Below are 17,695 nucleotides of genomic sequence, written 5' to 3' on the forward strand. Positions count from 1 at the left end.
ACATACAGGTCCCAGGTTCAGATCCTGACATTACACAATAGGGATGGGGTAGCAGTGGACAACCACCACTGAGCCACAGTAGACAGTACCAGATTAGAAGGACCGATGGTCTGAGTTGCTCTAAGGCAATTTCCAATGCTCCCATTGTTCAGACTAAACTAGTACACAGGATTGAACATTATTAAATTTGAGGGCACTAGGAGAAGGGGACGACAGAGGACGAGATGGTTGGACAGTGTTCTCGAAGCTATGAACATGAGTTTGACCAAACTGCGGGAGGCAGTGCAAGACAGGAGTGCCTGGCGTGCTATGGTCCATGGGGTCACGAAGAGTCGGACACGACTAAACGACTAAACAACAACAACAACAACATTTTTTAAAAAAATCAAGACCAGTACAGGAAGAGAATTATTCTGCCATGTTATGCAACATAAAACAAGCACCAACAACCTGTAGCTTTTTTAAAAAAGAGCTTGATGTAAAAATAATAAAGCCATCATTCAGTTGAAATATCTTTTATGTCTTAGTTGTTTTTTTACTGCTAAGTGCTTATCACTCAGCTGCTGAGTTGTTAAAATGTCTTTATCAAAGGTTGAGTCTCTTATCTATTTTTCAAAACTGCCCCTAAGCCACATTTTTTCCCAGCAATCGTAAACCTAGCATTATTTTTATTCTCAACTTCTGCAAAACCGCTTTTGCTACGTCAGCCAAAATATTGTATCCTTGTTTTCCACAAGGCAAAACTTTCATATTGCTTATCTTTCAGAGCAGCCTATTAAATTCCACATGCTTTCAGAATTTTGCCAATTATCTTTTACAAACCACATATTCTGTTCTGCATCTTTGGTACATGAACACATAACTAATGGTTGTAACTTCATCCTGGGCCCTGCCTGGTCTGCTCTTCCAGCCAGCAATTGTGCATATGTTGTAAGTTTGTTTGACCTGTCTGATATCTGCCTGCAGATAAGAGTGTGTTTGTGTTGACTGCGATACTGCTGAGTGAATACAGGTTGGGTGTATGAGAAACACAAAAGCCAGAGTGTGTTGTGTATGTGAGAGTTGGGCTAGAAGCAGGCTGCAGGCAGAAGCTTGGGAGTGAGAGCCATGCTTGATTTTTGCTTGAATCCAAGGCTGTAGCAAGACATGGGATGCTAATGCTGTTAGCCCCTCAATCATAGGCTCAAGCTGTGTGTGTGTATAAATAAACCCTATATCATAAAGACACCACAGTCTCCACTGCCTCTCATTCCAACATAAGTGCCTGGAATCTTGAACTGCTCAGAGATTGGGGTGGCGTCCAACAATATATATGACCATTTCATGTTCCAGGGGAAATCTAGGTCTAAACAAGCATTACTGTGTAGGCACATGAGTTTTAAGCAGGTTAACAAAAGAGATGCAGTGTGCAGTAATATTTTCAACATGGCATCTTTTCAATGAAAGCTCACCCACTTCTCGCCAACACCTGTATGCAAATAACTTACGAAAAGCAGCCATATTCAGCATTTCCTGATGCAAGGTCGCAACATCTGGAGTCTACTTTTCATAGATAGCTAAACAGATAGGAGAGCCATGTGTGTCTCCCATCTAGTTTGGCTGCAGTTTTGCAGTTACAGCTGTTTCCAACACACCATAATGCAAATGTTAACCTCTTTCAATTTACAAAGATAATTCTTCATGTGTTTGCTCTCTGAACAGAAACGCCCCCCAAAAACCCCACTGAAAATCAAATAATTGAGAACATGGTTTGATCCTAAATCAGTAAGAAATATCCCACATAAATTACTATCCACAAACAAGAGTTATATGCATTTCACACACAAAAACAGCATTTTTTAAGAGCAAATCTCTACCACAATATAGTGGACAGCAGAGTTATAGCCCAACAATAACAATTAGTTTTGAGGATAATGAATGATTTCCTACAACCAAGTAAACGAAACCAAGGGGAAATTCCTCAGACTAAGTCACCCTGCTCCACTGATTTTTAGCAAATAATAGAAAATGGAAGCTGAGAGCTGCATCACTGTTCAACATTTCGAGAGGTTACCCAGTGACTGTGTAGAGCTGACATTTGTAAGAAGCACCACAACATAAAGCAAATGTATATAATTATCAATCTTTTTCAGCATTACTCACCCCACTGGAGAGGAGCCAATTGCAAGTGCTCTAGGACCAGTTGATTGAGAACCCCTTCTATGCTTGCTTCTCCTTCACGCTTCAAAGAGGGGTAAATGATAGTTAAGGAGCACAGGAGACGGATGCAGCTCGTAAAAAGAAAACATACATGAATGCAACATTTAAGGCTGCAATTTCTATGAATAATTTTAGGTTGTTATTGGACAGAAAGAAGAGCCAAAGAAGAGCAAAGAGAAATGTCAGTCCTGAACAGGACGGACAAGATCAATACTTGTTTTCTGAGTCAAGTGGCACAGATATCACAGGTATAGATGATATTGCTTCATATTCAATAATACATAATAAGGGAAGTCATTGGCCTATCTAACCTTCAAGCACTATATATTCCAACAGGCAGCAACTGTCCAAGTGCTCAGGAGAGCACTATAGCAGCCTTGCTCTCCCAGGCTTATCTATTTACTTAATCTATACCCCAACCTTCCTCCCAACAGAATGGCAAACAACAATTGATAAAACAATAAAAGCATCTTTAAAATCCCCATATAGATGCAGACTAGGGAAGATCTCAAATTAAAAGCCTTGTTGAAAGAGGAAGGTCTATAGCAGGCAGCAAAAAGATGGCAGAGGCAGCAAAAGCAACAACATCAAATATGCTTTTTTAATGGGAGATGCCAAGGAAAGAACCTGGGACCTTCGATACATGCTCTAGTACTTCAACAAGTCCTCCTTCCCCCATGAAGGTTTCTGTTCTAGACAACCTATTTCCACTAAAATTACTTCTGCTTTTGCAGGTAACACCACTGTTACCACTAACTGGAAGCAAAACCGTTTTATCTCCTGGTTATATGTAGAGCCTGAAGATCTGAAGGTCCATTCCCCACCCCAACCCCAATACATCCAGATGTACCGACAGGTAGTTTCTATCTATAATGAGCACTGAGAAGTAAAATGTGCAAATTCTCAGCTACATTTACTAAATGCTCACCTTTAAGGTCACTGAAAAAAGTTGATAGCATATTTTTTAGAATAAAGTTGGATGCAAAGCGAAACAAACTTGTTTCCAAGATACTATACCAACAAGACAACTTTTACTTTGAGATATTGCATTAATAAAATATCCTCCTGCTTAGGCAGGTGGGTAGAGATTCTTCCCACCACTGCCCCTGCACTGAGCCTTAAAGCCCTGAATTGCTTTCACTCTGCAATGCAGTTTGACCTCGGGCATTTTGCTATGAAGATGTTTATTTCTGTCTCACTTGTCACTTCCTATGTGAAAAGGTGCAAGTGAATGAATGCATCCCAGTTCTACTTCAAGCATAAATGAATTAGCACATATTCATAAATAGAAATTATACTAATGGAAAACTGCTTAAAGTGATTAATGAATACATCTTACCATAAATATTTCCTCTCATTTGCATTCTGAACTTTCTGAATACTGATTATTATTGCATTTTTATCGTTCCAAACACATTTGTTGTGTGTTCCTCCACACTATTATTTTAATCAATCAATCAATCAATTAAATTTCTATACCACCCTTCATCTGCAGATCTCAGGACGGTTCACAGCATAAAAATACAAGATAAAAACACAAAATACATAATGCAAAAAGAGCAAAAACAAACCAAGAAGCCTACCCGCCGATGAAACATTTAAAAGTGTACTGGAAGTCAACCAGCCAAAGACCCGTTTGAGGAGGAACGTTTTCACCTGGTGCCTAAGGTGTATAATGAAAGCACAAGGCAAACCTCCCTAGGGAGAATATTTTCTCTCCAGTATTTTTAAAAAATGCTTATGGAGATGTCAAAAGAAAGCCCACTTAAAACTGTCTCGTTCATCCAACTTGGCTCAAGGGCTTCTAGTATCGCCATAGGAAGGTGTGAACATTGTGTCCATCTTGCCTTTGGCATTCACATTCTCTTTTAATGAACCAAAACATTTACACTAGGGATGGGGAATCTTTTTCTGCCCAAGGCCAACATTCCTTTGTGGCTAACCTTCTAGTGGCCGCATATAAGAGGTGGGAGCAAGGCCAGTGCAAAAAGTAGTGGGACAGTCTCTGTCATAGACATCCATTCTTACATATAGCAGAAACTCATTCATGCTCCACTACACATATTCATTCACTCACTCATTCATTCATTCATGCATGCATGCATGCATTCATTCATTCTGTCTCTCTCTCCAACACACAAACATCTCTCGCTCCCACCCCCCAGCAATTAGTCATGAGAAAAGCACTGGAGCTTTTCCCCCAAGCCCAATTGCTTGGGGAGAGATGAGCCATTGCCTTAGCTGCCTTGCCAATACACTTGTCCAGCTCAGTGTCGGTGGGAGAGACTGCTAGTTATTTATGGATGTGAGTCATGGGCAACTTACAACCATCAGAAGTGACACCTCGACGCCTTCCACATGTGCTGCATCAGTAGGATTTGGTGTATCTCATGGCAGGGCAGAATTCCAATAAAAGATGTGCTCTCCCAAGCCCACATTCCCAGCATGTTTGCACTCCCAAAGCCCACATTCCTAGCATGTTTGCACTCCTGTCTCAGTGACATCTACACTGGCTTGGTCATGTCCACAAGAATGGAAGATGACAGGATCCCCCAAGGACATGCTCAAAACAGTTAGCAGTGCTGCTTCCCATTTCTAAGCACCTAGGAGCCAACTGGCTTGCCAAAACTGCTCCTCAAATGCTGCCAAACAGCTCTCCAAAATAGTACTTTTTTTGAATAACCCACTAAATATTTAGAAAATATTAATAAAATGCACAGACTCACAAATATTAGCCAATCTCAAAATGGTATGCCATCTGTTCAAGTACTGAATAGCAACAACAAGATTCCGGTGTGCAGACAACAGCAGATGCTATTAGCACATGCTCATTAGGAAACAGGAGGTGGAGGGAACCCCCCCTCCCAATACTGGATCCGTAATATAAACTATAAAAATCACTACAGTGGTACCTTGGTTTGTGAACAGTCTGGTTTACATACGTTTTGGATTACAAACACGTCAACCCCAGAAGTGTGTGTCCCAGTTTGTGAACTTTTATTATTATTATTACAACCCATTTTTTGGGATTACGAACAAATTTATTTTGGAGGCCCCACTGGCGAAAGCGCACCTTGGGTTACAACATGTTTTGGTTTATGAACGGACCTCTGGAACGGATTATGGTTGTAAACCAAGGTACCACTGTATATGATGCTGTTTAATAAACAATATCTCAATCTGTATTTTAAATCCTAAGGACTTATTCCTATGCACCTTCACATGTACACCACCGCACAGCAGCAAGCTGGGCAGATGCATGTGATAAGCAATAGGGATGAGGAACCTTTTTCAGCTGGGGGTTCAATTCCCTTGCGACCAGAAGCAATATGCTAATTTCATTTCATTTGTCTAGTGCAGTGTTTCTCAACCAGTGTGCCTCCAGATGTTTTGGGACTACAACTCCCATCATTCCTGACCACTGGTCTTGCTAGCTAGGGATGATGGGAGTTGTAGTCCCAAAACATCTGGAGGCACACTGGTTGAGAAACACTGGTCTAGTGTGCTACATTCCAGCCACACACAGGTCTGAGGTTTCTATGCATGAACACGTGTGTAGATATATATATCTATATATCCAGACAAGCAAGAGGCATTATTCAACAACACATTCCAGCAGGGCAAAACCATTCAAGCAGAATGCATAGCAGGCCAGTGAAGGGTGCATCCAGGGGAGAATCGTGAAGGCTGGACAGAGGGGCCCGGTACTTTGATTCTCCTCCCTAGAACTAAAGGCTTCCCTTTCTCATTGACAAGTATAGCCAGCATATTTGGAGTTGGGGTTTAGATGAAGAAGCAATGTGATCCATCTTTGGGCTTTGATACCAACTGTGTAAGTAGGTAATGTGCTCCTTTAAAAAAATGTTTCAGGGAGATGCCTTCAATGGTACAAGCTGAAATTTAGGGAAGACCACATAAACTGTTTTATGTGGTAGAAATAAAGAAAAGTGTTGCTTTAAATCAATGGGCCGCTGTGGTCCTGTTCAAAGTTGCTCTGACTGACAGCTGCCTCCAGCACTTTTGGAGTACGGCTCCTACAGGAATCAATTAAAATGTTGAAAGCTATTGCTAGCAGCCTCCTCTCGATATACCTTCCAGCTGAATTGTGGTCAGGAGATGGTTTAATCTGCCCTGTTCTGGTCCTGCAGAGAAGCCCACAGGGCAGGCCAACAAGGCGGCACCACAGACAGCTCTGAGTCCACAAATTGCTCCAACAAAGGCCCAACTGACCCCTTTAAAGTCTCTAGGTTGCCTTTCCCAGGCCCCACCCCTGCATGGAGAAGTCCCTGGCCTGAAGACGGTCTCTCCTCCTACATGCCACCTTTACTACTGGACCAATGAGTTATTGTGGGAGGAATTTAGATCCTCGGGCTCATGGAAAGATCCCAACTCTTGCCATAAAGGCCCTGCTGCCATGAGAGGTTGTTCCAAGGAATCCTGTCTGCAGCCTTGGACCCTGTGTTTCAGTTACTGCTGGGCTCCAGTGTGGTGCCATAATCCATCTCCCAAGCGACATTCTCAAGCACTGTGCCATCTCAGAGGCAATTCCACGACACACAGCACAGTTCTTTATCTTGCATTATTCAAGAAAACAGATGAACCCTGGAGTGTGCCCACTTGAATCAAAGGATTGCAAGGTATCGTACTGAACATGCTGGAAAAATCTAAACAAGTTAAGAGTTAAAATTAAGTTTAAGAATTCTATAATTATGTTAATGATCAATTTTTAAACCATGTTCTCTTTCAAACTTCTTTACAGAAATCATTTGAATTAAAGGTCACAGGCTTGCTACAAGAGTATCTTAAGGAGGGGGAAAATAGTATTTCTGAAAGGATATGATTTTCCAAAGAATATCTAACTTGCTGTTGATCTCCAGACCTTTTGCTTGCTGTCTCTCTTCTTCCAGCTGCTTTGGGTTTGTAAATTGTGCTCTTTCACCAGGGGAGTCCGGGTAGCTCTCAAAGTTGAACTTGTCAACTTGGATAGCCATACTGCAGTAGAAAACAACAATTATTATTGGAGAAGTTTTATGGAACAATGTCTTACAGGTCACACGGCAATTTCCATCACATCAGAAAAGCATCAGTGGTACAAAGCGCAAACAGAACTGAAACAAGCCCAAAATGATGTAGCCACCTTGTAAATATTTAGCTTTTTTGTAAACAAAATTATTCCTAAACAAATTTGGAAGGGCCATTGATCTTATTTAATGTCCATGCACTTCTAGAACGACATATGAACAGATCGTAATTAATAACCATACAGAAAGACATACAAACTCAATTGCAGTTGGCTACTAAACCAGGGTGCCATTATTCCTCTGTGCATACATGTTCATGCAAACAAATCCATCTAGCCCTCCCCTCCCGCTCAGTCAAGTTATTTACCATCTTGAATAGCTTGACTAAGTAAAGAACCAGGAGGCAATTTTAAAATGTAGAGCTTTAAAACACACAATTGTAAATTGCAAATGCATACCCACAAACATAAACAATTTGGAAAACGGCAGACATCCACCGTAGAAGCAGATAAATAGATTTGATTAAAATGTATGTATTATGGATATGATCTCCATTGAAATCCAGCGTGGAACACTGTGTAGAGCCCAGAGAGGAATAAATTAGGCAGAGATGTTGAAATTCTTGGTTTTAAGTTTCTAACCTCTTCTAGTTACTCATGTGGTCTTGTTCAAGTCATATTTTGCTATACAACTGTTGTAATTAATGTATCATAGAAATATGACTCACATTTTGACTGGCAGATATCAAAACATCATATTTTCAGGTTCTTCTAGTAACCACATCAAACACTATACTGTAGTACATACTGTATTCATATAGCAGTTTGTTTTGAAGTTCCCACAGTAATCTTTATCCCCCCTTTGCTAAGGAAGTATTACGTTGTTGCAAAAAGTCTCCCACAAGTTAGCTACTTGAAAAACTGAACATAGTCACTCTCTAATGCACACTCAGAAGTAGATCGGCTTAAACATCATCACAATATTAAATTAGAAATGGAGATGTTATACCGTAAGGGAGGGCATTAATTTAATTTGATTATTATCTATTGATATTTGATTGTAATGCAGCTGCTTTATTAAAATTAGTGTGGACCTCTCATTCTTTCATTGCTTAGAAACCATATTATGAAATGTGATTTTAGAATAAAATGACTCATACAGCCCACAGGAACCACCTTCACTCATAATCGAAAACTGGTTTTTATCAAAGTTTGGCAGAAGAGCTGAGTTAAGACCCCTGCAGAAAATGAGTGATTTTCCCACCACTATCTCAAAGGTCCATTAATTGCACAAAATATACACCTAAATCTTAAATGTTTATCATTTACATCAGGTGCTACCTTTTGGCCCAAACCACCTTAAGCAGCTTCCAAGCAATTAAAAACCATATGTGCTACAAGTATACACACATTAGATTTCAACTAGTATATGTTAAGTATGTAGCCCTCTAGAAGAAGAATTTAACAAATCTGAAGTTTCTAAAACAAAGTAAAAATCCAATAAAATAACCTGTGGGAGGGGGGTGAGATTACTCATGAATTTTACCAAAATAAAAGATGTAAATATCCAATCATAAAGTGAACTCTATTTCAATGTTCTGTACTCTAAACATAAGCTAATAGGTAAAGGAAGAACTCTCTGTACTGTTCAACTCTATCAGGAATCAAGAGTTCCACAAGGAAAAACAAACCATTTACCACTCTCAATTGTAGTTACTGAAAAAACAGAAAAACAAAAAACTCTCTAACCTTTCCGGCCTACAGGCTACTAATCAAAACAACAAGATCAACAATATTGTCAATCTCTCACAGCAAACACTCAGCCCAGCTGAGGAATCAGTCCTTCCACGTGGACTCTCATTGTGCCCTGCCAAATCCCCACACATGATTCAGTTCTGCGGGGACTTGGAAGCATTTTTCCGCCATTTACGCCTGAATGAGAACTTTCAAGACACACAAGAACAATCGACAAAGTAGAACAAACAACATTTTCACAACACAACATTTCTCAACCTACTGGGGAACAACCACCACCCTCCCAACACATTAATGAACAGAATATTGGCCACCAACTACCACCGAAAAAATGTTACACAAAAAGGGACTCCACATGGACCCCTCCTGATGGACATAATACCACACTAGATTTGTACATCGATTGCTTCCACCACAGAATCCAAACGGATGTGACCAGAAAACACCTTCGCTTACAACAAAATCTAAACCATGCTGAAAGGAGAGTCATAGATAATCTCAGGAACAACCCAGACATTATAATTAAAGAGGCGGATAAGGGTGGAGCTGTCGTCATCATGAACAAAACTGATTACATCCAGGAGACTCACAGGCAACTTTCCAATACCGTCTTTTACATAAAATTGGACTCAGACCCCACACAAGAATACAAAAAAGAACTGAACAAGATTGTTAAGGAGCTACCCCCATGCATCCAAGAACAGATCCTCACAAACACACCAGCGGAACCTCGACCAGGAACTTTCTATGTTCTACCTAAAATACACAAACCAGGAAACCCAGGACGCCCCATACTCAGGTACTGCATTGGCACTATTACAGTGGGTATTTCCGGCTATATCGTCTCTGTTCTGAAACCATATGCCATCAGTGCTCCCAGCTACATACGTGACACCACAGATTTTCTGAGGAAAATACAATCTTTGAATAATCTTCCTAACAATACTATACTAGCCACTATGGATGTGGAATCTCTGTATACCAACATCCCACACAACGATGGTTTACAAGCCATAAGGAGCACCAGTTCAGATAAAATCACAGCAGACTTTGCTACCAAACTCTGCCATTTTGTCCTTACCCACAACCACTTCAAATTTGGTGATGACCTGTTCCTCCAGATCAGTGGCAAAGCAATGGGCACCCGCATGGCCCACAGTATGCCAACATCTTTATGGCAGATTTAGAACAACATTTCCTAAACTCCTACCCACTCAAACCTCTCTTGTACCTGCGATACATTGACAATATTTTTATTATCTGGACACATGGTCAACAGACCCTGGACACCTTCTACCAGACATTCAATGACTTTCACCCCACCATCAACCTAACAATGAACCAATTTATGCAAGAAATACATGTTTTGGACACTACTATAAAAATACAGGCCCCTTCATGGATCACTGCCTTGTCGTGGTGAAGGGGCTTAAATAACTTAGAGAAGTTATGTTTTGACCAAATGTGATCCACCTGGAGAAGGAACCGGCAAGCCACTCCAGTATCCCTGCCAAGAAAACTCCATGGACAAAGACAACAGGCATATAAAAGTTATGACGCTGGAAGATGAGCCCCTCAGGTCGGAAGGCGTCCAACATGCTATTGAGGAAGAGAGGAGGACAAGTACAAGACACGACTAAATGACTAAACAACAACAACAATAAAAATACAGGATGGGCATATAGACACCACCTTATACCGTAAACCAACTGACTGACAAACATATCTATACGCTTCTAGCTACCATCCCAAACATACCAAACAATCCATTGTATATAGCCAGGCCCTACGTTACAGCCACATCTGTTCCAACTCTACAGACAGAGACTCTCACCTAAGAGATCTACAGCAAACCTTTTTAGAACTAAAATATCCACCTGATGAAGTTAAACAACAGATCAACAGAGCCAGACTGATACCCAGAGAGAACTTGCTGCAAGACAGACCCAAAAAAGAAAATAACAGAACACCACTAGTAATCACGTACAGCTCCCAAGTTAAAACAGTACAACGCATCATCAGAGATCTACAACCTCTCCTAGACAATGACAGCTCTCGTTCTCAAGCTCTGGGAGGAAGACCTTTCATTGCCTACAGACAGCCACCCAATCTTAAACAACTCCTCACCCACAATAATTCAACCACCAGACTTAACATGGACACTAGTACCAGAGCCTGCAATAAACCCAGATGCCAACTTTGCTGCCACATACACCCGGACAACACCATTACTGGCCCCAACATCATCAAACATACCATCTCAGGACTATTTAATTGGTCATCTTCTAACATTGTGTATTCCACCAAATGCCAACAGTGCCCTTCAGCTCTCTATATTACACAAACAGACCAAACCCTACGCCAAAGGATAAATGGACATAAATCTGACATCAGGAATCACAAGACAGAGAAACCAGTAGGAGAACACTTCAATCTCCCAGGACATTTTATACAAGATCTCAAAGTAGCTGTCTTATTACAAAAGAATTTCAGAAATAGACTGGAAAGAGTAGTTGCTGAATTGCAACTTACTGTATTACCAAACTTAAAACCATGGAGAGACCTGGTCTGTTTAGAAACATTGGATTCTTATCTCACTATACATGATAAAACTATACATGATTTTTAGCCATCTCACCCCTTGCTTTTTCCTGTAAGACCAATTATAGTCGTTAACAGTCGTCAACAGGTTTACCACTCCTATCAGCCAATCACCCATTTCCACCACCCTTCTAAGTAATACCCCTCCCCACCTTCTCACTATATATAAGGGTCTGGTGACTTCTGTTTCAGTGTATCTGAAGAAGTGTGCATGCACACGAAAGCTCATACCAATGACAAACTTAGTTGGTCTCTAAGGTGCTACTGGAAGGATTTTTTTTATTTTGTTTCGACTACGGCAGACCAACACGGCTACCTACCTGTAACTAGATCAGGCATCCCCAAACTGCGGCCCTCCAGATGTTTTGGCCTACAACTCCCATGATCCCTAGCTAACAGGACCAGTAGTCGGGGAAGATGGGAATTGTAATCCAAAACATCTGGAGGGCCGAAGTTTGGGGATGCCTGAAGTGGATCAATGTTCACAGAAACCAGAGTATTTTGGCAAAACTGAGGATGGCAGTGGACAACTTAGGAACAGATATACGAGAAATTACATACCTCACATGTAAACAGAACTAACACATGCAATTACCATGCCCTGAAAACCAGACATTTTGTCAATGCTTACCCCCCGTGGTTACCATACTCACTTCAAATAATAGCAGTATATACTTGAAGGTAGCACTATTTTTCTAGAAAAAGAGGTACCAGAACTCAACATGTTCTCTTAGAATGGCAATGGTGCCCACCTGAGAGTTCAAGTGAGTTCTGGCTGGAAAAAATCTGCAACCAAAGGGGTGTGTTTGTTTGTGTGTTTTCCCTTCTAAATTTATTGTTTTCAGAAAGTTGCAGTTATCATTAAGGCAAGATTGTGTTGTCTGCTGCAGACTCCACAGAGGTATAGATCAACTGTGTCACCTAATCATTTGAACAGAGACTTTTAGGTGAAGAGTGAAATCTTTCCAGACAGAAGGATACTGCAAAAAGGTTTAAAAGAAATCGCAAAACAAGTGTGCTTTTCATGATCCCCTCGCAACTGCTTCACTTATAACAACCAGAGGTCCACCTGAAAAGTTGGTGGCCAAATTCAAAGTCTTAGTTTTCTTTAAAAAAGGGACACCATTTGTGTTTGGGCTGATGAAAATACAGGTACTACTGTATACAGTGGTACCTCGGTTTACAAACACAATTGGTTCCGGAAGTCTGTACTTAACCTGAAGCATACTTAACCTGAAGCGAACTTTCCCATTGAAAGTAATGGAAAGTGGATTAATCCGTTCCAGACAGGTCCGCGGAGTACTTAAACTGAAAATACTCAAACCGAGGCGTACTTAAACTGAGGTATGACTGTATATATTATACCCTCTAGTTACCTTCCATCCAAGGAGATTTAATAAGATAAGATGCTGTTTTATTTTTTCCCAATAATTCAGCCTTAAAGCAGGCATTGCTCCTGATCTGGCAGCATGCAAAGGAAAGGCTGTGTCTACTTTGCCTCTGATTAATTTTGTATTGATTTGTCTTTGAATGTTATTGCCAGTGCTCCAGCGCTTCACTTACTTCTATTAGTGAATAACGACTGCTGCGCATGACACCTATGTTGTGCCAGTTGAACTGGCTGCCAGTGTGCTTATAAGCACTCTTCAAAGGGCTCGTAAATGCATTCACAACCCTGAGCAGTTTAGAATCAGGCTAGTTTAAGGATCACTTCCACCTGTATCAACCTGCCTGCATCTTAAGATCATCCTTCAGATACACTGCTCACATGACTCGAGACTAAATTAGAAGGTTGGCAAGAATGCAGAACAGCGTCTTATCAGTGATGGTCTCACAACTATGAAATCAGACGTCATATGGACTTAGACTCACTCTCATATTTTTATTCAAGCTTTTAAAGATATACCTTTTTACTCTGGTTTTAGTACGACTATGTTATATTGGGGATTTTTTTAAAAATCTAGGATTAGCTTTAACAACTAGTGCTATATAAACAAAATTTATATGGTTTTATTGGGTTGTAAAACTGTATTGATTTACTCAATGAGATAAGTTATTTGTAAGCTGCTATGTGAAACTTGTGCTTTAAAAGCAGACTAAAAATATATCTGTAAAAATTAATATTGTGACATTTCAGTGATCTTCACAAATATAGAACCTATTCAGTATAAGTGATAAATCACCAATTAACCTTCTACTGAAAACTGAACGTATGTACAGAGCAGCTATTCTCCCAGTTGCTGGTTTTCCAAGCACCTGACAGAAATTCTCATAGATTTCTTTCCACTCTGCAGATTTCAAACTCTGTCCTCTTGTACTCTGGAAAGGATCGTGCACCCTGATGATGAAATATAACAACAACAATGTTAATAGGCAATGGCATTGTTTTTATATATCCAAAATTGTTTTCAATTCTTTTGTTTATGCTTGTAACTGTTTTTATTTATTTTATAATTGCATATTTTGCTGTTGTGAAGTGTGAGCTAAAAATCCATATTGAATTCATAAATCTATTGGGAGTAAATAAAACCAAAATTAAAAAAAAACAGAAGTCAGGAACAAGGCCATCAAACCAAATGCATTATTTACCCAATGGCATCTGAAGGCCAACAACCAATATGCCAGGCAAATTTCAGGGGGAATGTGTTCAACAGTCAGGGTGCTGCCATAGAAAAGACTCACAAGCCAATGATGAACCATGGCTTTACATCAACCAAAATAACTTTGTTTAGTTAGCTGGGACAGGTTCGGACATTAAGACAAGCGAGGGTTTAGTGTTACATGTGAATATGGCTACTATATCTGCCTATAGCTGCTATGGAAGTTACATTACAGCAGCCTCTGCAGGGGTTTCTTTCAAGCTTTTAATAATACTGAGCCACATCATTTTAAAAAGTAAGAATTTAAAACTTAATTCCATATTGCTCGTGTTAGGAAAATATGAGTAGAAAAAGCACGGTAATGAAGGTAACAGAGTGGCCTGTAGAAAGAGAAAGTCGAAGACAACTAAGGTTTCTTCTATGGAAGAATATATATTCTGAAGCTTCAAATCACACCATAAGTAATGAAACAAAGTTATTTCCATAACCAGGCATATTTCTATCTGTAATCATGACCTAAAAATAAGTTTCTTAACAGGTGTTTGTCTTATTTTTACTGCTTGGTAAAAAAGAAGAAGCATGGAATTCAGCCAGATGCAATTGAAGCATTTTATATGCTGCATATAATCATTTATTTTATCTGACAGGTGAGGTCTTCAGTGTTGGCTGTGGAGGGTGTAATTAGAACAGTGTTCTGAACATACTTGCTATGAGATAACTGAAGTGCCTATCTTCATGTTAATCTAGCATCTACAGTCCAAATGAAAGGAGCCAAGTTGGTCTTGAACTTATTTCAAGATGGAGTATTACAGCCTGTCTTGCAGTCAACCAAATCAGAAAGCACGAATCAAAATTTTAAGAGCCTTTAGTCCGTTGAGTAATTTACATGTAAAGTTTATTTTTATCTGTCATCTATAACACTGCCCTGAAAGCCTGAAAGAGCAGGATAGACATAAGTAAATAAAATAACATAACCAAGTATTTTTGCTTCAGCAGAAATGAAAGATGAAATAAATAATACCCTGGCTAAAAAAGGGAAATGTTTCTGTGGGTAGTGGGTGTGATTTTTGCACCTTCATAGCTCTATCTAAAGCACATAAACACAGACATGAACAATTATAAGGGGAATGCTCACAGTAACTGTTTGTTGGAGATAAAATTTTCTGAACAACTAGCCAAAAGAAAAAGAAAAAAGAATATTAGGAAATTGTTTCCTAATTGTATGATGATTTTATATAAATACATTTGTGTGTTAAAGGCTTCCCCATGCCAACGTTTTGTTCCACATTTGAGATGCATTTAAATGACTTTAGGGATGTTTATTGAGTCATTTTACTGTTCCGCTCACTGGTTAAGATATAATAACAATAATAATATTTTGGATAAGCATGTTTCTTTATAGCGTTAATTCCAGATACTTTCACAATGAGCACTGCATAAAAAGCCTTGAAGGAGGTTAGCTGCCATGCACAAGCTAGAAAAGCACTGAATACCTAGTGCACAAATGGAATTCTCGCACTGATTATACTGTTTCTGTATCAAAATCAGAAATAGGCACAGCTTCATTCTCATTTTGATTCACAGTTTCTCAGGCAAAAAGGAGAGTTTGCTCACACTGTAAAACTGAAGAGCAAGGGTGGGTAGGGGGGGAATACGATGACCTCTACAATATTCTCCACAGATCTATGCATTAGTCATCAGAGTTAAAGCTTTGCCTCTGGAGACCTGAAATCAGCTTCATGTTGCTTGGAGGGGATTAAAAGAATGAATCGCCAAGGAATTCAATAGTGATGACTCAGAACACATATTTTCATTATGGAAATTTCAGTTACAGGTCACTCTATCTTTCCATGCAGCCAAAGTGAGCTGGGGGGGGAAAGTAAATGTGAATACAGAGACATACGGTAGTCAGATTAAGTAAACTATTGCTGTGTATTATGCTTCTTTGAAGGGTCTATTGCTTTATTCTGTTCATGTGCCTGAATTGATTCCTAAGGATAAAAACTGGAGAAAGTGAGCTTTTCAAAATGTGGATATGACCTCCGCCAAGGTGATAAGAGTGTTTTTATAGCTATTATGCTGCTATTTTTTTCCTCCTCTCAGTTGCCTGCTTCATGCAGAAACACACCAACAATAGGACAAGACTTTTATTTGTCTATTAAGACATAGACATTATGTCAGGGAGATGGGCTCTAAATTTGCCCTCTCTCCCTAGGTTACCTCTCTGCATTAAGAAAAAGTGCTTACCTCTGTGGTTAAAAGAAATCAGAACCCAATCAAAATTCAATGTAGTTTCCAAGATTCTGGAACTCCATGCTGGAGAAGGCCAGCTGAAGCCCTAGTGTGCATGCAGAAATCTAAATGTGCAGCTAAGGGCATTGGGGAAATATCTCCTAGGAATGCTAAGAAATGATCAGGCAGTGTTTTGGTTAGTGAAAATACATCAGCAGAAAAAGCTGCTCAACTTTTCCACTAAAGACAGCCTTCAAGAACTGAACTTTTATTTGAGAAAGAAAAGCACTTGTCTGATATCAAAATGTCTAAATTGATGCAAGACCACAAAGGGAGCAATCCTATGGCAAAGATCTGCCAGGGTTAAGAACGAAGGATGCAGCTGATCTCTGGCTGAACCACAAAGTCCCCAACCCTGGCTCAGCCAAAGATATGGCGGCGTAACTTGCTCATCCTGGCTTGGCTGAAACTGGCTGAACTTACGCCAGCTTTTGGTGTATAAGATTGCTCCCTACATTTGGCTAAGCTCAGAACATACATATCTAAACAATTAAACTCCCATATAATTTATCATTTATAGTGCTGGAAAGGACAGATCGTGAAGCTGAGGCTCCAATACTTTGGCCACCTCATGAGAAAAGAAGAATCCTTGGAAAAGACCCTGATGTTGGGAAAGATTGAGGGCACTAGGAGAAGGGGACGACAGAGGACGAGATGGTTGGACAGTGTTCTCGAAGCTACGAACATGAGTTTGACCAAACTGCGGGAGGCAGTGCAAGACAGGAGTGCCTGGCGTGCTATGGTCCATGGGGTCACGAAGAGTCGGACACGACTAAACGACTAAACAACAACAACAACAGTGCTGAAAACTTGTGCATCCAGCCAACTTCCAGAACCAAATCCTATGCACAAGAAGTTGCCATAAAGAAAGCTGGTGTAAATTAAGCCAGCAGGTGCTGCTGTTCTGGCCGCCAGAAAACAACCCCTTAAAATAGTGTTCTATTCCAGGTTGCTAGGAACCGAACTGAATGGGCTTAGGATCCAGCCTAACTCCTCCCTCTCTGGTTCTTCCCCCATCATGCTCATGAAATGCCCCTTTTGCGGAGAGGGGAGACCTTGGATCAAGTTACACCAGCATATATTTGGATGAGCAGGCTTGGGGACTTAACACTGGCTGAGTGTAGCTGAGCCAGAAATCAGCTGGCTGAATCAGAGATCCACTGCACTCTAAGCTGCTCATCCTATGGTTCTTCTTGCCATAGGAGTGCCTCCTTTTTCTCTCTCATCT

General features: G+C 40.2%; 1 protein-coding gene across 2 annotated transcripts in view; it reads right to left on the reverse strand.

Moving 5' to 3' along the window:
- Positions 1 to 17,695, reverse strand: part of TRAPPC9 (trafficking protein particle complex subunit 9) — a 257,231-nt gene that overhangs the window by 143,521 nt on the left and 96,015 nt on the right. For both annotated transcript variants that reach the window (XM_088676018.1, XM_088676019.1), the window contains exons 20-21: positions 7,038 to 7,191; positions 2,143 to 2,233 (exon numbers count right to left, since the gene is read on the reverse strand). In XM_088676018.1, the coding sequence (XP_088532144.1) occupies positions 2,143 to 2,233; positions 7,038 to 7,191 (245 nt within the window). The remainder of the gene's footprint in view (positions 1 to 2,142; positions 2,234 to 7,037; positions 7,192 to 17,695) is intronic.

Source organism: Zootoca vivipara, chromosome 8, assembly GCF_965207765.1.
Source record: "Zootoca vivipara chromosome 8, rZooViv2.hap1.1, whole genome shotgun sequence".
Classification (NCBI taxonomy): domain Eukaryota; kingdom Metazoa; phylum Chordata; class Lepidosauria; order Squamata; family Lacertidae; genus Zootoca; species Zootoca vivipara.